Source organism: Haliotis rufescens, unplaced genomic scaffold (assembly GCF_023055435.1).
Source record: "Haliotis rufescens isolate VD_foot unplaced genomic scaffold, xgHalRufe1.0.p SCAF_7, whole genome shotgun sequence".
Lineage (NCBI taxonomy): Eukaryota > Metazoa > Mollusca > Gastropoda > Lepetellida > Haliotidae > Haliotis > Haliotis rufescens.
The window spans coordinates 59,229,736-59,254,445 of NW_025964361.1; the positions used below are offsets into that span (position 1 = coordinate 59,229,736).

The 24,710-nt window shown below is 39.8% G+C and overlaps 1 protein-coding gene across 3 annotated transcripts in view; it reads right to left on the reverse strand.

Moving 5' to 3' along the window:
* The window catches only part of LOC124125607, a 149,611-nt gene that overhangs the window by 29,715 nt on the left and 95,186 nt on the right, over nt 1-24,710 (reverse strand). The window contains exons 2-5 of one of the 3 annotated variants that reach the window (XM_048387361.1): nt 24,487-24,598; nt 22,831-22,977; nt 1,116-1,259; nt 51-260 (exon numbers count right to left, since the gene is read on the reverse strand). The exons of 1 other annotated variant lie outside the window; for it this stretch is intronic. In XM_048387361.1, the coding sequence (XP_048243318.1) occupies nt 51-260; nt 1,116-1,259; nt 22,831-22,894 (418 nt within the window). In that variant the 5' untranslated portion in view covers nt 22,895-22,977; nt 24,487-24,598. Of the gene's footprint in view, nt 1-50; nt 261-1,115; nt 1,260-22,830; nt 22,978-24,486; nt 24,607-24,710 lie in introns of those variants that run through there. One more of the 3 variants, XM_048387362.1, reaches the window with a different exon arrangement.

Here is a 24,710-nt window from a genome sequence, read left to right on the forward strand (position 1 = left end):
CAACATAATATCCTGCAAAATCAATTAACGCTGTCTGAACTGATACATACGATTTACTCGGTTGTATATTCTGACGTCGTGTATCCTGTACGGCTGTCCCAGGTCCACTGTCCACATAGTTTTAGATGCCACAGAATGAGAGTGAAAACAGGAGTTTCCGTTCACATACTGGTACCGGTTCCCATCTACAGCTTTGTCTGCAGGCCAGCGGTGGTAGTCGGTGAGGGACGACGTTGCTGTCTTGTTGAAGGCAACGTTCCCTTATACCAAAATAAGTACGAAGATATATTAACGTATACTTTGTAAATTATACGGGAAAAGGTACCATTTGAATTGCCTAGGAAATTGATCTTAGTGGATTCAATAGATGTGATATCTGCAAAAGTAATTGAGTGTTACTGTTAATTGTGAATGTTTAAAGGATATATCCAAAAGGATACACACTTTTGTTGAAGTATCAAAGATCCAATTTCAAACTATTTGAAGCATCACCTGATCAGCCACGTTATGGTGTCAGCAACCGCGTAGCTTTAGAATAGATATAATTAGTGGTAAACTCTGAAAGGTTTAATATACAAACTACAGATGGGGTGAGTGTGGTATTATCTGCTTGGAAGAAAAAATGGGATGCAAGTCTTTGAAACAGTTTCGATTTTTTACTGCATGTTGTTACGAGGTGATTCACTATATTGAAACACATAGGATTAAGCTCACATTCACAAGCGGCAAGACAATGGGTCAAATAACTGGCAGCAGCAATGAATAACAGGGCCAATAATAAGCCAGTTAACCTATGAATATCTTGCATGAAGACACTGTCGAATGTCTTGAATGTGAAAAAAGATAGCAAATTGCTTTGAGAGCTGCGGTAGGTAGTCAATGTTTTCAGAATGGTATCCCCTCCACGCTTGGCACTTATATACTTGTATATAAGACCCAAGATTGTAGAAGGTAGATAGGTGCAGACATTCTTCTTCCTCTCTGTCTCTCGCTCTCTGTCTCTCTCTCTCTCTCTCACACACACACACACACACACACACACACACACACACACACACACACACACACACACACACACACACACACACACACACACTTGTGCCAAGAAAACTCACCTCTCTGACAAATTTGCCCATTCCCACCAAACCAGCCTCGATCACAGTTTCCGTTGCAGACTCCAGTTGTCTGGTTACAGGGAGGAGTACAGTGGCAGGAGTAGCTACAGGTGTCTCCGAACATTCCTCCTGGGCAGCTGGTACCTGTATTATGTACAACAAGCTTAGATCAGGTGAATATTCAAGTTCAATTTCAAATGTTTATTGTATAAAGGCTATTGACCGACCTAAACGAACTGCTTATTATTAGGTATAATATGTTTGTGGTTGCCATAAGGCGAATTAATCGTTGGACTTATTGTCTAATTAATATTTATTTGGTATGTATTGCTTTCGGGGGCTTTTTAAGGATGGATCCGGACTTTTGAGACAGCGAGGAATGGATAGCCAGCCAGAAAGCCAGATCAAGTAACAGACTCAGTATTGTAGATCCATGGCAATACGACTGCATACATCATTAATCAAGAACACATGACGTGCCTGCAATGACTAATTGAAGTAATTACGCAGGAAATGACAATACAAATTGTGACCACAGCCATGTGTACATGTGTACATGTATTACGTGTAGGAAAGAGAACAGCTGAATGAGTTGCACGTAGTCTTGGTGTTTATATATATATATATATATATATATAAAATCCATTAAAAAACAAACAATAAAATGTCAGGGACAAATGCTTAATTGCACTTAATGCCCTTGACATCTGTGAACGAAAACAAGTTTGACAAGAGATCTCTGTTTTTTACTTTATTCAGGATCCACAGCCTGTATATGGGAGAATTTCCAACAACTTTGTGAATTGCTTATTTGCGCTTCTTGAAGCTGTTGATATGACAAATGCCAACTTCGAGACAAAATTCTAAAGTCAAAGGGACTGAGTCACAGGTTCGAGACAGCGCAAGTATTTGTACCTGTACACGTAATTTTTGATGACCACTTATTTCGCATTCACACAGAGTGAGAGGTTTAATGTTTTAATTACATATTTTGAAGTATATTATCATAGGAATTTTCCCCATGTCCAGGCCACATTAAGAACATATAAAAGTGACCGTTTCCATTTGACGCCAAATTTGACACTGCTCGTGTTAAATTTAAAGATGGGGGTCATGATCAACAGTCCAAGGTACTTTTGTTCTTCTACAATATCATAATGAATATACCACTCAAAACTGTTTAGCAATCTCACTTATAATTTAGTTTTTTGACAGGTTGACATTTAATTTCCATGCTAAACAATTATCATCGAAAATATTCCGTTGCTCTTGTAGCTTATCTACTCTATCAGAAATAAAAATATCATCAGCAAACCTTAATAGAAACATTTTTTGTAAATCTTTCAAAAATTATATTTCTCTTCGACATGTATCAAGACTTTCAGCAGCCAACTCATAAATATAAAGTAACAATAAACTTGGCTCAATAAACCCTGCTTCATTCCAGGGACAGGCCAATCAAACCACTTATTAAAACTACTGTTACCACCGTTTATATCGTAATACATAGACTGAATCATAATCAAAATTAATAGGTAGACCATATTTTTCGAGAACATGCGTAAGTTGTTATTTTCTGAATACAAAATCAAATGCATTTTTGAAAAAAGATGCAGGGAACGTTAAGTTTACTTAGAATATCCTTGTATACCAGCAGTCAGTGTGAACAAGTTATCAATTGATGTATGTCCTGGCGTAAAAACCTGCTTGTCTGTTATATATTTTGTTATTATGTTATAATTTTGATACTGTTGAAAAAAGCTTACCGAAAACACTAAGTAATCTTGTGTCCCTGTAGTTATTACGATAATAACTTTTGCCATTCAAAAACTTGTATTACCATGACACTTTTACTCCAAAACACGTGGAAACTGGCCTGTTGAACAAGTCCTATTGAATGAAGTACTTCCAGTATTTAAACCTTATGATTTACCCTTCTGTGAAGATTGTATACCATTTAGTATCTCTTGTTCTGTAATTGCGGACTCCAGTTCATTATGAGTTGCAGCTTTTTCCATAGCATCATAAACTTCATTCAAACAAATCCTGAAGATATACGTACCAAATGTTTGCGCTAATATGTACAACACATGTGTATAAATTTAACTTGCTTCCAAAATAATTGACTGTTATCAAGTGATCAAGGTATGTAGCTGCTTTTTCTTCAGTGAAGTACACACATTTCTAGTGATTGTATATCTATTGCGAAAATGATTATAGAAACATTCTGTACCCTTATAGTGCTCGCCGGGGCCCTCTGTTTACTATAATGTTATTCTATATTAAACGATTTTCCCGTTAAACATCTCTAAGAAGACGTAGCACTCAACTTCAATTTAGAGGCAGCTTGTAACACAGCTTGGCCATACTTCTACACAAGTCTCAATTTATCATATCAGTAGCACATATCATGTGAGATTTCAAAGTATTACAGAACTCCTTACGACACTCGGCCCATGTATACACCTGGATGCCGTTGTTACAAAGCGATCAAAGCGCTAAGGTGATTGTAGATGCAAGATTTCCTAATGTTTCAAAGTATGAACTGTTAGTGAAATGACATGAAATCAAGTTAAAATTGTTACAATTGATTTAACTTATTATCCATGGTGGTCCAATGATTAAGACACTTTATTATTACACTTATGTTCTAAAGTTCAATTTCCACGTAATATTTATCAATTCTAAGATACATGTATGCAATGTTTACATGTTCTCAGTAACTTTCCACTACCTCGTGACCTTAACCTTCATGTGCAATGTCAAAGCTCACAGGTCACACGACCTCTTCAAAGCTCATGCATTTCGAAGCACATGCTCATCAGTGTGTATTGGACCTCCATGCTGCCAGGTTCTCACCTTACTGCCTGCTATACTTGAACTTTGTAAAGACACATGTGAGTACCTTTCCCTTTCATTGTTAGGTTTTATGTTTATTTCTGAACACCCTGAAATTGTATATATGCCAAAATATTAATTTAGTGCAAAAATTGTTTAGATATTTCACACAACTGTTACATTATAGTTGCAAATGTGTGCTTGGTAATTTTGCATAATTTCAATGTAGTCAATGTATTTATTGCTTCATTTGGATGTAATTTCGAATGTTTTAAATACTAGGAAATTGGTAAATGTTTCTGAATTTACAGAAAGCTATTGTTTATTGTAGTTTTCTGAACCTCATCAACTTGTCGACGCTTCAACTTGTCACCAACTCGTCACATCCTTGTCATCAACTGTCACCAATTGTTTCTTAAGCCATGGCTCTAACTATAAATTGTACTACGTTAAACGTCACGAAATAAACCCTGTTGATGCGAGTGTCAGTTGTGTGTTCTTGCATCCACATTAGTTTAGAAAAATATAGAGACAGTAGGGTGTAATTATTGGTAAAATGGCAGTATATTGAACGTCTTACCGTAATGGAGGCCAATACACACATCTTAGACTGTTCAAAACGGTTATCAGTTACAGTCCGGGATACGTTTGAAGTTGATTTTGAACTGTTTATTGCTTAACAGTACAGGGATTTAACGTTTAACCATAAAGCAATTCATCGGACAACAGGTGTTAATTGTTGGAAAGTGACATCTGTATTTTTGAAAGTTAAAGAGTCATGGCTATAAGAGACATGCAGGAATACTCGGACGTTTCCAATCCTGTAGAAGAGGACGAAGACTGGGACATGCTGGGAGGTGAAGAGAATAAGGACACTTCACAACGTCCAGTACGACAGAATTCTTACGGAGAAAGGCAAAAGTGAACATTTACGTCTGCTGAAAAACAAGAGTACTGCTGCTCTTTCTGCGTTGACTCAGTGCAAAAATGAACTTGTTTCTCATATGAACAATCATGATAATTTGCATTTAGTTAAATCTTTTCTTGATAATTTTGCTGCTTTGTTTTCTAGTTACGAAAAAATCTCTCAGCTCTATTCCAGTGAACTTGACACTCATGAGGAGAAAGTGAAGTCTAATCAGCATACTGTGGTTAAGCTGAATGAAGCTCATTTGGTCTTGAGTTGGATCCAAAGTGTAGAACGTGTAGAGTTGTCTGATCAAGTTAACAGAGAATCCATTTCAAAACAAAATTCTGTAATCAGTTGGCTATCTAAGCGTTCAGTTAATTCTAAAAAGTCTACCATTTGCTCTACAAGGTCTGCTCATATTTTTGCGAAGGCGGAACTTGCTGAGCTTCGTGCAGAAAAGGGCATGCTGCATTCGATGACACAGGCCCAGACATCCATGCTTGAAATGCAGTTGAAGATGAAAGAGCTTGAGCTCGACATGGAGATCGCCAAGACCAGTGCAAGAGAACAGAAATTTGCTGATGCTGAGGTAAAGTCAACAACAGAGATGAATTTAAAGATACGAGGTACAGACCACAATGACCACAATCCTTTTTACATCCGAAATTAAACCTGATATGTGTGATGAGCAAATAATTTCCAATCCCGCGAATCACTGCACTGACCAGCCATCTTGGCAACTATCGAATCCTTGTTCCAATCCTGTACATTACAACACTGGTCAGTCCTCGCAACCAAGGTTAGATCCTAATGCAAATGACTTTCTGCCAGAAAATAGGAATATTTCAAATAACTTTGTTCAAGATCATGAATGTGTATCTGATAACCAACTTCATTCATCAAACCATGTTTTCCTACAGACTCAAAGACACATGGCCAAGTCCATGTTTTTACCATAACCGGAAGTCCCCAAGTTCAAAGGTGACCCAACGGAATTTGCCGCTTTCTTGATGGCGTTCGATGCCTGGATTGTTCCACACACACAGACCGATGCTGATGGGCTTTACTACCTAGATCAACAGTTGCAGGGAGAGGCAAAGGATCTTGTTTCTGGATGTCTCTACATGCATGTAAATACTGGCTACAGCAAGGCAAGAGATTTATTGATGAAAGAATATGGTGACCAATATAAAGTTTCCACAGCATACTTGAACATAATTCTTTCATGGCTCGTATTGAAAATTGATGACTATGTGGGACTTAAACAGTTCTCCTTTCTCCTGATTAAATGTTGTCATGTAATGCAAAACATTTGACACATGCTTGTTCTTAATCATGCTCCACATATGCAAGCAATTGTCTTAAAGCTTCCGCAGTATCTGCAGACCAAGTGATGGGATCAAGTGATGGGATCGAGTAACCCAAGCAAGGATTCGAAACCACGTCATTTGTTTTCCAGACCTGGTCGACTTTATAGGCTTTGCAGCCAAGTCGGCGAACGAACCAACGTTCGGTAAGCAAGCTTTGATCAACTTACACGATGCATCATATCACAAGGGGACCCACAACAAGGCCAAGCAGATGTCTCACAGGAATCAGTCAACCAGTTTAGCAACTGAAATGACACTTCACAAGGTAAACGATTTTCTTCAACTTGTTATTTCTGCAAACAACCTCAAGATCTTGATGACTGTAGATCCTTTGCACAAAAGTCTCTTAGCTAGAAGCGTGACTTCTTAAAGGAAACTAACCGATGTTTCAGTTGCTATGGTCTCAATCACTCTGCCAAAGGTTGTCTAAAAAGACGCACTTGCAAAACCTGTAGTCCTAACGCTATGCACGATAATAACTTCAAGCCACTGAAAAGGCCAAACGAAGTAGTCTGAAAGTAGTAACAAGCAATGTAGCGATGATACTCCTGTCAAACAGGTTCATGATGCTGCAAGTTGTAACGCTTCAAAGTCCAACAACTGTATCGAAACTGTTCTTCAGCCTATTTTTCCCGTAAACGTGAAACAGAAGGGATGTAATCGGGTTATCACTACATATGCCATGTTGGATAGCGGTAGTACAGGCTGCTTTATCACGGAAGATCTACGAGATCTAATTGGTGCCAAGCGTTCGCCTACTGTATTAATGCTTCAGACAATGAATGGTATAGATTTTGTCCGGGGATCTGCTGTAGGTGACCTTTCGGATCTTGACGACACGCAGCATGTAGAATTGCCCCGCACATTTTCCCAAGATGTTATGCCCGTAGATAATGATCACATTCCAAAGCCTGAACTACTGAAACAATTTTCTGATCTTAAAACCATCTTACCAGTACACATGCCTAATCTTGAGATAGGTTTACTGATAGGCAATAACTGTTCACTTGCATTACAGCCATTAGTAGTTGTTCCACCCCTAGGTGAAGAACCTTTTGCAGTTCTTTATAGGCATGGTTAGACAATAACAGTATGAGTCATACTTATTGAGAATTGAAAAATCTTTTAAATTGTAAATATGAAAATCCCCCCCCAAAAAATAAAACATATTTTAAGTGAGCACAAACCATCTTTAATCACATCACAGTAACATCAACATTTTATCAGACGACCATTTGCTTCCAAACAGTTTTATACGATTGGGCATACTTCCTATGAGAGAGGTTAGAGTCTCGTGGGTGAGAGAGTTCCAATATCGCACCACCTCACGCTTCCTGTCATCAACTTTTGTCAATCCCTTTTGGTTCACCAACTCTTTCATGAGTCCCCACACATTTTCTATAGGATTTAAGTCCGGGCTGTAGCTAGGCCAGTCCAAAACGTTCACATTGTTGTCCACAAACCACTGTCGCGCATGTCTTGCGGTGTTTGGGGTCATTATCCTGTTGCTAAAATCCAAGTATTTCAATAAAAAACATCTGCATTTGGGATCAGGTGAGCTTCCAAAATGTCTGTATACCTTTCACTGGTTAAATTACACTCAAAGACACACATGGGCGTCGTTCCAAGTGAAGATATCCCTCCCCAAACATGAAACTTCGGACTGTACTTTGGTCTCTGGTACAATGGAACGGAATGACATTTTGTCCACATTTTAACATTGTTAGGATACACCCATACAGAGCTCTCATCTGTGAAAATAACACTGTTCCAGTCAAAGTTTTCATGCGCCAAGCACCACTCTACACGTCTATCCTTGTGTTAAGATAGACTCAATTTTACTCAATTTTACTCAGTCTTGCTTGACAACGGTATAAGGATCTATACCGAAACGTCGCTTTTTACAGTATTAAAGAAGTTGTTATCCATAAAATTGTGTCTATCTTGTCATCCGCCAAGTAATGCCTATCAAACAAGTTATCCTTGTGTTCTTGTTCAAGAGCGGAGAGGCAATTCCTTTCTTTTTTCCAATCCAAATTCAATCAAATTTCTTCTTACTGTAGATTTGGATACATTTACTGTCCCTCTATTTACCATTTCATGTTGGATATTTGAGATACTCACCCTTCTGTATTTAGAAGCCAAAATACCCAGTCTCACACGATCACCAAACACAAGTTTTCGAGGTCTCCCCGCTCCTTTTCTGTGCTCAATTCCTGAACCATTCTCAATATTCTTCTTAACTCTATACACTGTAGAAAGAAGAGTATCTGTGTCCTCTGCTAATGTAGCAGCATCAGTGATGCTTTCATCATGGAGCTGTAGAATCAACCTTCTTTTCTCCTCTGCACTCATTTCTGACATATATCAGGAAAAGTCGTCTGCTCCATAATCAAGGGAGATAACGCTAATTTGCTACTTCTAAAATTGAAGAAGAGTTGCTTCCCTTTGACCATACCTCAATGTTAAACACTTGTCAATATTGATATTTTATGTATGCTTCCTTTCAAGAATATTACATTAAAATTCACAATAATTTTGAACCAGACTATAATGGTCCAATACAGCTCAAACACAATCTTTCCAACACCACTTTAGTATGTTATAGAATTGTTCTGAAAGAAATTGAAAAGTCAAAAGAATGCATTGCTCCTGAAACGGTTTTGAAATTGTTTGAGTTAGACTTCAATGAGCACGATCTTGGATCGACTCCAAACGAACGAGGCTATTCTGTTGAAGATCGTCGTTTTATGAAAGACACTGAACAAAATCTCAAATTCGTTGATGGCCATTTTGAAATTCCTCTGCCATTTAGAGATCAGGGAACAGGGAACAAGCTTTTAAACGCGTCCTTTGGCAAAAGCGAAAGATGCTAAAAAGATGACAGGTACCATAAAGATTATGTCAAATTTATGGACACCATATTGTCTAAAGGATATGCTTGTGAGGTCCCTGAAGATGAACTGCACCGACAAGAAGGTAAAACTGAGTATTTACCACATCATGGTGTCTGTCACCCAAAAAGGCCAAATAAGATTCACGTCGTATTTGACTGCAGTGCTAAATTTGATGGTTGTTCACTTAATGATGTTCTGCTACAGGGTCCTGACTTGGCCAACTCTTTGATTGGTGTCCTCACAAGATTCCGCTCGGATGATATTGCTTTTATGGGTGATGTGGAGGCAATGTTCCACCAGGTGAAAGTGCCTAAAGAACAACAAGACTTTCTCTGGTTTCTGTGGTGGCCTAAGGGCGATTTGAACAGTGACTCAAAGGAGTACAAAATGACAGTTCACACTTTTGGAACAGTGTCATCTCCTCCTATTGCAAACTATGCACTGAAAGCTTCTGCAAGAAATGCAAAGTCAAAATATGACGCAAACGTTATTGAAACCATAGAAAGGAACTTTTATGTAGACGACTGTCTCAAGTCTGTTGAAAACAACCAAGTAGCTGTTGAGCTGATAACCAATTTGCAATCTGCATGCGCGGAAGGGGGATTTAATCTTACCAAATTTACTAGTAACAGCAAAACTGTTTTGGCATCCATTCCCACAGAACATTGTTCTAAGGAAATCTAAACAATCGATTTGAATTATGACATTCCAATGGAACGAGCACTTGGTATGCAATGGGATATAAAGTCAGATAGTTTCAAATTCTCTGTAGATTTGCTGAAGAAATCAATGACAAGGAGAGGAATTTTGTCTACAATGTCTTCCTTGTATGATCCTTTAGGCCTTGTATCACCAGTCTTGCTACCTGCCAAAAAGATCCTCCAAAACTTTTGTAAGGACAAGTCCTTAGGCTGGGATGATGAAGTCAGCACTGAGCACAAACGAGGATGAGCCACGAGGAACAATGGCTTCAAGAGTTGGAATTGTTAAGGGGCTTAACTGTTTAACACTGCCTCAAGCCTTCTTCTTTTGGCACAATTGTTTCCAGACAATTGCACATCTTTTCTGACGCTAGCACTACCGGGTACGGATGTTCACCTTACCTTAGACTATGTGATGACCAAGATAACATACACACTGCTCTGTTACTAGGCAAAGCCAGGCTAGCCCCTTTGAAAACTCTGACCATCCCAAGGCTTGAACTAACAGCAGCTACAGCTTCAGTTAAACTTGGTCAGTTTTTGTTGCATGAGTTGGATATCAGCATTGATGAAGTCACTTATTACACCGACTCCACAACCTTTCTTCACTATATCAGCAATGAGCGGAACAAATTTCCAGTTTTTTGTAACAAATCGTGTGAAGATAATCAGAGATTACAGTGAGCCCCAGCAATGGAAGTACATTGATTCAAAAGGTAACCCAGCATATAGTTCTTCTAGAGGCTCAGGTTGTAAGCAGTTTCTCAAGTCAACACTCTGGTTTGATGGACTACAGTTTCTTGGAACTCCTGAAGACAAATGGCCAGTTTCTGATTGTCATGAATATGCTGGAATGGTAAAGTCAGAAAAAGCTGGCAATGCTGATAGTTACTGCAAGTTAGTGGTCGTTTAAGCAAAGAAAAAGTGCCTGATCTTGTCTAACATCCAATTACCTTGCCCCATAAATGCCATTTATCTACCTTGATCATTTAACAGATCCATGATAAACTTTGCCATGCAGGTCGTAATCATGTGTTGTCTGCCTAAGAGAAACATACTGGATTCCAAACGGAAACTCTGCTGTAAGGTCAGTTATGACATGTATATGTGTTGTATGCAGGAGATATAAAATGCCTACAAGTGTACAACTAATTTTTAGAACTTCCATCCAACCATGTCAACCCAGCGCCTCCTTTCAAATTTACAGGTATTGACTTCTTTGGGCCACATGTTGTGAAAGAAGGGCGTAAGTATGTCAAACGTTATGGTGCACTTTTAACATGCCTTGTCAATAGAGCCGTTCATATCGAAACCGCAAATTCTTTGAACACAGATTTCTTCATTAATGCTCTTCGGCGCTTCATTGCCTCGTTGAGGTCCAGTTAAAGAAATCCACTGTAACAACGGAACAAACTTCAAAAGCGGTGCCAGGGAACTTCGTCAAGCAATAGATGACTTGGATCAGTCAAAGTTACAATCTCAATTGCTTCAGCAAGACATTAGATGGAACTTCAATCCACCGTAGGCAAGTCATATGGCTGGAGTGTGGGAAAGGCTAATCACATCTGTCCGCACTGTCCTGAATCCTTTACTTCATGAGTTCAGTCAGCAACAGGATGATGAAATGTACAGAACTTTCCTATGTGAGGTAGAAGCAATTTTGAATTCAAGACCTCTTACTCCAGTTTCTAGTGACCCTGATGATCTTGATCCACTAATGCCAAATCACCCTCTCATGATGAAATCAAAAGTCTTTATTCCCCCACCTGGCGAATTTCAGCTAAACGATGTTTATGCACGTCAACGCTGAAGACGCATTCAACATCTGGCAAATGTCTTCTGGTCACGTTGGAAAAGAGAGTATCTTGTAACACTACAACAACGTCAAAAATGGAACACTCCAAACTGCAATTTCCAATTGAACGATATCGTGCTCATAAAAGATGATACACTTCCCCGAAGCACTTGGTCTATGGGTCATGTGACCGAACTGAGGCTGATAAAAGCGGATATGTCAGGAGTGTCATATTGAAAACAATGACTCTAAACGGCGAAGACCTATTCACAAACTCGTTTTACTCGTTCCATCAAACAATTGATTAAAATGTATATTTGACGTCGTGTTAATGACATTGTCATCTTACATTTTTGTAGGTCTGTATTTTGCCCATAAACACACCGTGAGTATGTTTAAGAGGCCGAGTGTGTAGATGCAAGATTTCCTAATGTTCCAAAGTATGAACCGTTAGTGAATGACATGAAATCAAGTTAAAATTGTTACAATTGATTTAACTTATTATCCATGGTGGTCCAATGATTAAGACACTTTATTATTACACTTATGTTCTAAAGTTCAATTTCCACGTAATATTTATCAATTCTAAGATACATGTATGCAATGTTTACATGTTCTCAGTAACTTTCCACTACCTCGTGACCTTAACCTTCATGTGCAATGTCAAAGCTCACAGGTCGCATCTCGGCTTGGACACTCGCCCTGCGAACACGTCCATCCAAGCTCTCAACACTCCAACCGACTAGGAGAGATCTCTCTAGGTCACTACCGAGGGAGCTTGTCTCCATCCTGGAGCCCCTGCTGGCTTACCGGGTTGGGGACTACTCTCTCAGGACTTCCTACAAGTCCAAAACCTCTACCATCTCCATCATCTTTGACTTAGGTCAAAAGAAGAGGCCTCTGGTCATAGCCTCGGCCAAGACCAAGCCCAAGGAGAAACCCACCTCGGCCACAGCCCCTCCTGCACCCCATCAGGCGCAGAAGAAAAGGCCCCCACGGAAGAAGAAGTCCCCTCCCTTCCTTCCACCCCATCCCCCCCGGCAGCTGCTTTGGAACTCGCTCCCCTCGAATCCAGAGGGGAGGAGCCCTTCCTCTCGCCGGAGGGCACTGGTCACGGAAGAAAAAAGAGGAAGAGGAGAGACATCTCCTCACCTCAACCTTCTACCCCACCGACCACACAAACAGCGTCATCAGAGTCCCAGACCTTGGAGCCCGCCCTAGTGGACTCCAGCGTCCAGACCACGACGCCACCACCTACTCCATCCGCTGAAGCCCAGACCCAGACCACCCCGGTCGAGGCACCCCCTCCGGTCAAAAGCTTGAGGATGTCCTAGTGGAAAAGGCACAAATCCTGATCCAGCACTACAGGACGCACCCGCAACTCCAGGCAGATAAGGTCCACACCTCCACGGATCACATCTACGCCAAGCCAGGAGTCCCATTGGCCATCGTCCACAGAACGGCAACCGAGGAACTGGAGTACGACATTGCAGGCTACACGGAATTGCAACACTTCTTCCAAAATAGCAGCGTCAAGTTCTCCAACCACTTCATCGCCAACACCACCGCCCTCCTTACAAAGGTCCTCTTCAGGGGTTCCAAACCCCATGAAGAGCAGGTCTCCAAGCACCTCCTGCAAGGACACTGTCGGTAAAACTTCCAAGCCCACGCTCGCCCGCCGACGCCGTGCCTTCCCACGCTTGACCCCCTCCCCTCCAACCCACGCCCAAATTTTTCCATATTATTGAGTATTTTATTACCACCCACACCCCCCCCAGCCAACCCCACTGCCCCCCTAGCTTTATTAGATTAGTACTGTAAAAGTTACATTTTTTTGGGTCGCACTTCTTTATTTATTTATTACGCTTTTTTTTCTCCCAATAGAATAAAGTGCTTCCCCGTGTGCGAAATACGCTTCAGTCGGAAAGCGCACGTAAAATCTCCTAGGTACCTAACCTAAGCTCACAGGTCACACGACCTCTTCAAAGCTCATGCATTTCGAAGCACATGCTCATCAGTGTGTATTGGACCTCCATGCTTCCAGGTTCTCACCTTACTGCCTGCTATATTTGAACTATGTAAAGACACATGTGAGTACCTTTCCTTTCATTGTTAGGTTTTATGTTTATTTCTGAACACCCTGAAATTGTATATATGCCAAAATATTAATTTAGTGCAAAAATTGTTTAGATATTTCACACAACTGTTACATTATAGTTGCAAATGTGTGCTTGGTAATTTTGCATAATTTCAATGTAGTCAATGTATTTATTGCTTCATTTGGATGTAATTTCGAATGTGTTAAATACTAGGAAATTGGTAAATGTTTCTGAATTTACAGAAATCTATTGTTTATTGTAGTTTTCTGAACCTCATCAACTTGTCGACGCTTCAACTTGTCACCAACTTGTCACCAACTTGTCACCAACTGTTCCTAAAGCCATGGCTCTAACTATAAACTGTACTACGTTAAACGTCACGAAATATACCCTGTTGATGTGAGTGTTTGTTTTGTCGTCTTGCATCCACATTGATCATAACTCCCATACCTTAACATGGACTGGCGTCCGTCGCATCGCTAAGGTTGTTTTGAACAACGACACCAAGGACATTAATTAAGATAGTTTTTTCGAACACGTATGTCTGACAACATGGTGTCACTCGTGGGGCAGTCAGAAATATGATGGAAAAAGAAATGCCATCTAGAAGATGAGGCCCTTGACTAACAAAAACACAGATATGATAGCAAGTGATGCACAGAAATGTTTCATCACAAATCCATCATCATCCAACCTTGTATAAACATCAATGATCTGCATGAATAAAACCTACCTACTCCACTTTTTTGTACATCACTTGCTTGATAACAGTGTTTGTATCTACACCGAAACGAAACGATATAGCTGTATATTCATAAAAATATCTCCACATATAGCACTGTAGCATCTTATTGAAAAGTGGTTTTATATAGGAGATTAAAAGACTTAACTTACACAATTCAGGATGTATTCCATGGCATTGATTGCTAAATTGACATCTTTTTTGAAACTATAAGGAATTTATGAATCTAATCCATCGCCTGTAGTTCTTTAAGGTAATTTGTCATATCAGCATCACAAGATTTGTACTTTGCTAGCTAGCCTTTAAGCCTGCTCAATCTTATTAACTCCTTGTTGATGTTTCGAACTACACACAATAGTCATGTGCACGTGGTCCGTTGCTGTGCGAGACTATACTTTAAAGTAGACTATGTTGGTAAACATCTGACTTGACGCTTGAAACTTGTCCACAAAACGTGTACCACGATGGTGTAATTACTTAGAATACCAAATATGTTTCTTCCATTGATAGTATGCATGTGAAACATTTTGCAAAGCTCAATCAGTGAGCATCCATAACAGTTCATTAATATTATCACATGTAGATCGATCAAGATTAAACAAATCAGGCGTATTTTGTTCAGGTAAAGGGAGATAATTGGAACTATCATCTAGAATGAAGTCATCTAAAGTTCTGATACGAGCTTTTACGTCACCTATCAAAATAAAATTTACCAATTACCAAAGTCATGGTAAAAATGTAATGGCTTCTGCCCAAGCATATCTATACCGTTTTCATGTGAGTTGGTGTATATGGGGGGATCTTTCTGGATGTATGTAGACAAGCCCCATAACAGTTAAATGCTCTCTAAATTTTTTAAAGAGCATATGTGTGCCCTGTATATTTTCAGATGAATCAAGTTTCGCTGCTTCTTTTGTGAAATGTCTAGGTCCCTCTTCTGTTTCCCTCCATGATTCACCACTCCCTTCATCAATTCTAAATACATTCAGATTGTTAGTCGATGTTGTGATAGTTGTTGTATCAAACTGTTGAAGCCTGATGTAAACAACTCGAGTTTCCGGTAAGGATACCGTTGAGCGTTTTAGTGAGGTCAGTTGATGTTTCTTGCTCTTTGGGTGTTTCACATACTAAGTCACAAGTAATGTTCTTGGATAAACGGGTTTCCATCCTTTTCAACTGACTATTCGATTGCTTTGGTCCTGGCTTTGTTTCTATACCCCCAGCCTCTACTATCAGGGTTCGTGTCAACACAGCCAGTAGAAGGTGTAGTTTGAGCCCTCAGTGTAGCATATTGCCGGTTTCATGTTTGTTTCCTGACAGATACAACAGGGCCACACTTGGAAGATATACACTTCATTTTTTTACTCTTCCCAAAAAGAAGAAAAATATTATGCGTGGAGTATGTGTGGAACGGAAGAGGAATTGTAAGAAGTATAACTTTGAGTCAAACAAACTGTGATGATCGGTTTAACTGAAGGTTACCAAGGATATAAATCTCTAAATGACATTGTCATGGTCTGTTTTGAGTCATTAAGTGATTAATATGCAGTTTGTGTATGTTATGTAAGCTCATATATTATCTGTGTTGAAGTGTTCATGATCATTGTCCTGTAAGCATCAAACCGGTGCTCATCTGTGTCGTGTTAATCTGATAATCCATGTCCAAACTAGGGAAGCATTCGTCAAACATATTATATTTGTTTGTTTCTTGATGCATGTTTTACAAAGAAAAGTGACTCATTGCTTCCATGTCCAAAATAAAACGGAACCTATTGAGCTAACTGCAGCATGACTTGTTCAGAAAGAAAATGTGCAGGAGGTTCGTCTTGTGATCATGTGAGAGGAACATGCCTTTCTGGATGCATATCTGGATGGAAGGGTGAAGACATAGTTTAGTCATCTTGCACATAAAGACAGCTTTATATGGCTACATGCAAGTATACACTTACTTTATGAGTCAAGTAATCTATATCAAGTTAGTAAACAATCGGCTCGTGATCGCGTATAATTTAAACATTAGTTATCGCTTATAACTTACTTAAGCACTTGACTTGCATTGCATGTAATACAGTTGGTGAAAGGCATAACACCATATATAATACTCAAAATGTGCTACGGATCAACACTTTTAAAGTTAATACCACAAATTGTGTGCATCTGTTGAAATAGCCAAAGACAGTATTGCGTGAAGATATATTTAGTGAACAAAAGTCCGTTGCCATGTACCACACGATGCCAGCAGACATCATGTGACCAATAATCAGTCAGATCACAGGTCAAATGGGGAGTATCTGATCAAAACTGAAACGACAAAACAACAACACAAAAACGAATGAGTTGTCCAAAACAACAACCTCAGTAGCGGGTACATGATCCATATGATGCAATCACAGCCTGACACAACGGTCGTCTTATGCCCAGCAAGTGTCTGGATGGTTACTGGCAAATTACCCTCCCCGTCTGTAAGGGCCTTGACAAGTTCCTGTAGAGTTGTTTGGGGCAGTCGGGTAGCCTAGTGGTTAAAGCGTTCGCTCGTCACGCCAAAGACCCGGGTTCGATTCACGACATGGGTACAATGTGTGAAGCCCATTTCTGGTGTCCCCCTCCGTGATATTGTTGGAATATTGCTAAAAGCAGCATAAATCAATACTCACTCATTCACTCTAGTCTGCATCTCCAGCACGTTCCACATGTGTTCGATAGAGTTAAAGTCTGGTGACTGGGTTGGCCACAACCGATTTCTCTTGCACTAAGAAGGCATCAACGACCCATGCACGATGAGGTCGTACACTAACGTACATTAGGATGATGTCCTGTCCGAATGAACCAGCATAAGATCTCACGTACACATCCAGAATGTCATCTCTGTAGCACACACCTTTCATCGTGCACCGATGGAGGAGTTTGAGATCGGTTCTTCCAGCTCACCTGTTCCCACCTCAAATCATATGCATGCATGCCTGCATTTGAATCTCAATGGCCTGACATCACAGGCAGGCACGTTTGGATTGAGCTGTAGATCATATCCATTGCACAGACCAGGACTAGGCTCCTGTACTTTTCATTGATGAATAGAGATGCTGCCTAGACTTCACAGATTGCTGTATCCAAATGATGTGAGACATATTTCAGGATTATTCCATTTCAGCCGAACATTTCCCAATGGAAGGGGCTCAGGCAATCTGTGAAGTCTAGACAGTGCCTGTGATGTCGGGTCATTGGGATTCTAATTCATGCCCTCCATGATCAGAGACCAGCCTAACTGAGATAAATACACACCGTCTGAGTAAAAACGTTAAATGGCAGGTCATTTCTAAGTGTGGTGGCAATTGTTACGGTTCTTGATTGAATGAATAAGGATTATTTCACTCGTCTACATGATTTTCCACACTCTTCATGATGAAACCAAGGACGCAACACACTTCATACAATTTTATGGATTTATTACTGCGACCTCGTCGTCGTTGGCCCCGTAAAAACATTGTAAGGATTCATGAGTACATCACACATCATCGCAAACATACTGTTTCACTTAACAATTTCAATGTGTATGACAGTCGCAATGGTAAAGTTCTGACACACGTCACCGCATAGCATTCTTTATTTCATAGACATCCGTGTCTAAACCACAAGCATGGCGAAGACGGTAATAAAAGCATCGAGCCACACCATCAAAGGACGTGAAAGGATGGGTACAACATAAATATTTGTGGCGTTAACTTTATTGCGAGCGTTCAGCTCTGAAGTTCTCTAAGCTCTAAGTCTACATTTGTACTCTGCCCAAAGTTTTTCCTTGATATGGGCATTCTGGAGTTTGTCCCTAACCTGCATACCTAATGGAAATTGCTGCCTTGTCAAACGCACCCAGGACTTTTCAGAGAATGTGAAGACTCCCCAACACTGCAGCCTTCTGCATTAACCCTATTGGCAGAAGGACTGGTAGCAAAACCCGGGTACTCTCCCAATGACGGTCAACAGTTTGGGAGGTACCACACCTAAGGCACCGAGAACAATGGGAGTCGGACAACTTGGTACTTGAAATGCAAGCGTGCCATTTTGAAAGCGAGGTCCGCATATTTACCATGTTTTTCCTAAATCTTGTCAATCACATTTGTGCCAAAAGGGACAGAAAATTCAATAATATAAATGATTACATTGGATTTATAAAAAAAGGTTTGTTGGACTGTATACATCTGAGGCTGTAAACCGGCCTATTCCAAAGAATTTTGTATTCATCATTTTCCATGACACCCTCTACATATTCTGGGTCGTACCATTGATTTCCCTCTGTGTCAAAACCACAAGCATTGCGAAGATGGTAACAAAAGGATCGAGCCACTCCATCATGTGACTTAAGATATTGTGTTTGTGCCAAAGCTGGGCATCCACTGACAATGTGTTGGACAGTCTCGTTAAATTTATTACATAATCTACATTTCATGTTTACATTTTGATGCAAAATCACACATGGGCGGTTACGACGGAAGTGACTGGTCCTGAGCAGCAAACAGAAAGCCTTCTGTTTCACTTTTCGGGCCAGCCGACTTCATCCAAGCAAAGGACTCTGCAGAGTTGCTGACCTTCTCAACACACTGCACATAAACTCGATGCAGTCGTTCCGATAGCCTTTCCTTGAAAAACTGAATCTGGGCCGATTTGATATGGCACTTCGCTTGTTTGACACTCATTTCTGTAACGTCCAGCAGAACAGAACCATCAACAAAATCTACACTGACATTGAGATTATGTCCCACATTCTTAGCTCATCCACGCAAACTGTGGAACGCCTTATTTTCATCATGAGTCCTGACATGCTTCACAAGAGGATCATCAGATAAATACATTTGTGCAAAAATGCACAAAACAATTCTATCATGGAGAGCCCCAACGGTAATCAAACCACACCCTCCCATTATGATTGGTAAATTTAAGCGATTGAGGGAAGAGTGAGGTTGGTTGGATCTATTGTCTGACATGATTCTTCGTTTGAGGGTGTCAATACCCTGAATTTCCTGTTTCGTCCAATCACCAACACAAAAACAATATGAAAGGATGGGTACAGCATAAGAATTTGTGGCTTAAACTTAAACCGAAGTTTGTCCTTGATATAGGCATTCTGGTGTTTTCCTTAATCTGTATCCCTAAGTACGTTATATTGTTTCGAAAATCACCAAACTTGCGTAGTGCAATGCCATCACATCACGTCCCACTATTCTGGGCCAGTCACCTAACTTTTCAAGTAAGAAAGTAGACCTGGGGTAGGTAGGTCTTGAGGTTCTACTACACCAAATCAGTACCAGTTTGGATAGCGCGGTTTTCGTAGGGAGCCTTCAGTGCAGATCGAGAGATATCAGCAGGCTGTGATTGGAGGATATTCTGTAAGATTTTTATGTCTTTCAAATGTACATCCATCAAGTTATTGAAACTGACCATGTTTTTCAATATTTAGTACTGTCTTTTTCAACATAATGACTTATGCTGAACGTGACCACAGCTATTTTCAAGTAGGTGACATTTGGTGCGAAACTGGGGTAGGTGTGTTTAGCTTCCGGTACTCGGAAAAGGAGCTGGCTAAGCTAGTCATTTTTATTTTTTTTATTGCTGCTCTAAGGCCAAACTGTGCACACACGTACAGGTAATAGCTGTTGAATGCTTAGTTATTTAAAAAAAAATCATAACGTTACTATAGAAGTCTATGGGAAAACATTTGGTTGTGTGTAACCTTGAGTTGTCAGTATCAAGATTTTTGCCTGATGCCTGAACTATAGGAGTGTTCAACTGAGGTGAAGAGTTAACAACATGTGTGTGATTCAGTTGTTTACGAATATATTCATCAGAGTTTTGAACATGATCCATCGCATACTGGGCCTTAGACACATGTTTATCAACTAGTGAAATGTGTCCTGTATTATCCCTGCCCTACATAACAGTATCTTCTACATCAACTTGAGTAAGGACATGCAATCTAGCTTCTGCAATTGCCAGATGTTTCTCTTTCCGATTCTGATCTTGTTTTGTTTTTTCAATACCAACATACTGTATCTTCACCTTTAATGCTGCCACCTCAGCCGCTGCATCAGCCCGAGATTTACTACTATGGGTCGACTGATATCCTATCACTGATTTTGATGGTCATGCACAAGCTTAACACAGTCATACATGTGAAACAATTATGTTATATTCTTGAATAACACATGACAGTCAGAAATGAAGTTGAATACAGTACACACAGCAGATGAGTAGCTTCAATCCGGAACTTCCTGAATAATATCCCGTATGCACTTCGTTAAACTATTAATAAGTGAGTGAGTGAGTATGGTTTTATGACGCTTTTAGCAACATTCCAGCAATATCACAGGGGGACACCAGAAATGGGCTTCACACATTGTACCCATGTCGGGAATCGAACCCGGGTCTTCGGCGTGACTCACGAACGCTTTAACCACTAAGCTACCCGACCACCCCACAGGTGAAATAAACTTTCGCATTTACAGAAAATAGCTCAGTACAAAATGTTCAATGTAATTACTCACATCCTACAATGTTTTTTACTGTAATGGATCTTGATTTGAAGAATAGAGATTATTTCACTTGTCTGCATGACGTTCCATACTCTTCATGATGTAACCATGGACGCATCACACTTCACACAGTTTTATGGATTTATTACTGAGACCCGTCATCGTTGGTCCCGTAGAAACATTGCAAGGATTCATGACTACGTCACACATCATCGCAAACATACTGTTTCGGTTGACAAGCTCAGTGGGTATAGAAATCGCAGTGGCACCCTTCATTGACCGCTTATGTCAATTGGATAGAGGCCTATAGCGTTATCACGAACTGCCCTTGCAATTTTGCACATAGTACATGTGTCTTCTTAAAGCGGTAAGCTGCCGCTGATTTGGGGAATTGGTGCATACCTCCCTTACCCGAATAGTTCTATTGCGCACTGCTTTTGCAATGCTGCATGTGATATTCAGGCAGGCAGGGAGAACCATGCAAGGAAGAAATCCATGTCCAGCCTGCAACTCAGTACTTTACTCCCTGCATGCCATTGCAACATATTGTTCAGCAAGAATAAATACCAGGCTTCCAATAAAGTATGGGATAAGAGCGCAAGCCCCAATAAAATATTTTTGACCGTTTTTGCCTTTATATCTTATTTTGTTCATGATCATATGCATGGTACTAGGTCAGTATGCAAAGATGAGTACTGTATTTGTACATGTGTATTTACATTGTAAATGTCTTGGTGGAAAACTACTTAATACTTCATTCAACACAATACTAGTCACAAAGTTCAGTAATACTGCTCAACACTCCTTAGTCCTTTGGGACACACGTCACATTTACTGTCAAACAGAACGTTGCATATTAACTTTCCATTTCACATTCTTCCTGTCAGTGCAATATACTGCTTCCATAACGTACATATTCGTTCAATGCACACAATGAAAATATTCTGAACACTTTTCCATGATCAATATCTTTTTCCCCCACAAACTCACTCAAAAGAAAAGAAATTGCACTTCTTAAAATCTTTATCAGATATTTTCCCCTCACTCAATCACTTTTCAACATGCACTTCAAAATGAAAAGGTCACCAATTCCAAACATTCTGATCACACGGTTACAGTTATAATCACTTGGTGCCAAAATTTATTTTGGTACTTTCATACCTTCCATATATTTCTGTTACCTGTAAACACTAATCAACAAAACATTTTGTGTCCGTTTTCTTCTTACGATTTCGTATGATGGTTTATGGTCATATGGTTTACTTATTTCTATAAAATCAACAGTTAAGTCTGAATTTTGCAATTCATTCTTTTCTGAAAAGTAATATATAAAATAAAAACACAATTATTTATCTGAAATAATGTGGTACATAGGGTATATATAAGTAAAAATAGGGAATTGTTTCGGACATATACTATAAAACTTTATAAAATCTTTACTTGGGAGTTGTAACTTTTATCAAACAACCTTGGAGCAAGTGTCGCATGGCACTCTTTGAAAGCTTCGTGAAAAGAACGTGCTCGATTAGAAAAGGATTAGAAAATCAGCTTTTTAATTATGGAGGTGAAGTAGGATTTAACGTTCCGTTCAAGGTTATTTGATTTACATATCGACGTGCATGCACGTGTGTTTCTGGCTGATTGTACTAGTCCGGACCTTAACATGACCCAGGGTCCGGAACGGATCAAAACAACTTGTTGAGAAGCCGACTTAGACTATCGTTACCTGACCAAGTTTTTATCTCTCTCTATCCACCTCGTTGTACGGACTGGCCATTGGTCAAAGCAATATGTGACCAGTCAGCCAGTCGACAAAAAAACTAGATGCTTACTACAGCTTACCTGCTAAAAGTTGTATCAAACAGGCTGACAACACCAAGCTGACAGTCGGTCGCCACACACCCATGTTGGACAACCAGGATTTTGTTTCCCCTTGACTGCAAAACCGGGCCACCTATTGCAACACGGGTACGTCTAGTACTGCACACCCTAAAATAAACATGTTTACATTCGATGTTAACATCTGAAATGCATGTCTCCCTTTGTCCTTGATCACATAAACATACATAAGGCTCAGCATTCATATTTAAACAAACGTTTCATTTCGGCCAATTCGTCAAGGAAATATTTCATAAATGGAAGCGTATTGAAATTCATAACGTCGACATGTTTGTGACCTAGTAACATTTTCAGATGGTATGTTATTGATGGGTGCCGCATTTACGATCACCGCATATGTAGAGGCTTTTCATAAAGTGAGAAAAGTCTACGCTCATAAGGTTATGAACTGAAAACTGTTTTACATTAGTCGCATGAAAGAGACACGCACAACAAGTGTCTTGTGTGTGGGGATCAGACACTCTCCCTCACTGTGTTATGGTACAAATGAGTCAGACAAACCATACTAATATAATCAATGAGACAGACACACACGACTTTTGTATTATAGTGGTTGTATGGAGTCATTGGCGGCTGTCGACTAAATGGAGAGTTTGCAGCAGATGTTGCATACTTAATTTCTATGACAGTCATACTTCCTTAATAGTGTGGATAGGTGAAAAGCATACATACGTTACATGATTCAAAGTGACTGTATAGTGTGTATTTGAGCGAGCGGAACAACTGAAGTGTGAATTCGGGTGGTTTCATCAACATAATAGCTGCAGTACACACATGGGTAAACAAGTTATCAGGAAAACACGCACAACTTCCTTCTAGTGTTAGATAAAAGTAATAATGTCATGATTATACATTATATAGACTTGGCTATTTGAGTTCGTTATCAGATTGAGGTACGAGTATGTTTAAAACTCGCAATGAAAGGGTGTATATTACAACATAATGTGATTAAGTCTCACTGGATATGGAAGAAAACACATCTACTTCCCTATGGCATTCTAAGGTGTACCTCTACTGATGGTTGTAAGATACAACTTACTCATTGTGCATATCCAAAAGGATAGTCATACCCATACATCAGCTGCCAACTGCTACAGAAAGAGCGATTACAAACAATGTTTAGTTGCATGTTATATGCATACTGTTGTGTTCGCTTTTATACTTGGATACCATTAATAGTCTTCTAAAACAATAAACTTATAAATGAGTTCCATATGTTCTGAGACAGTTCATATTGCAATGTTCCATTGCTGTACTTACTTACATTACTGTATGTTTAGTGATACCAACCGAACAGCAACTATGTGTGACGTAGGGATGTGTACCATTGACATTTATTGACAAATGAATTTGTGCTTTTCAAGGTGACTTTATCGAAGAAATATATCGTTTCATCTCGTTGCGCTCCAGCACACAAATTAGTTGAAACGTAAAGCTAACTGGGCCAAGCCTGCTCATCGGTGATGACATTTATCATGACTGAAACTAACCTTGGGTGGCAACAGTGTTACAAGAAGGTAAATGAGAACGTATCCTGTCCTAGGTGAAATAAAGACTAACAACAACTTAAAAAGCAACATACAATGACTGAAACCCTACCTGCTATAAGCTGTATCCCACACGCAGACAACACTGAGCAGTCAGTATCCACACACCCACCACGTGTGACAACCAGGAAGTTGATTCCGCTTGGCCGTGCAGATGGGGCCACCTATTACTACACGGGTAAATGTTATGCTGCTCACCTTTAAAAAACACATTGTAGTCTGTAAGCGGGGGTTTGCTTTCATAAAATGTAAATATCTAAAATGCATGTATTTTTG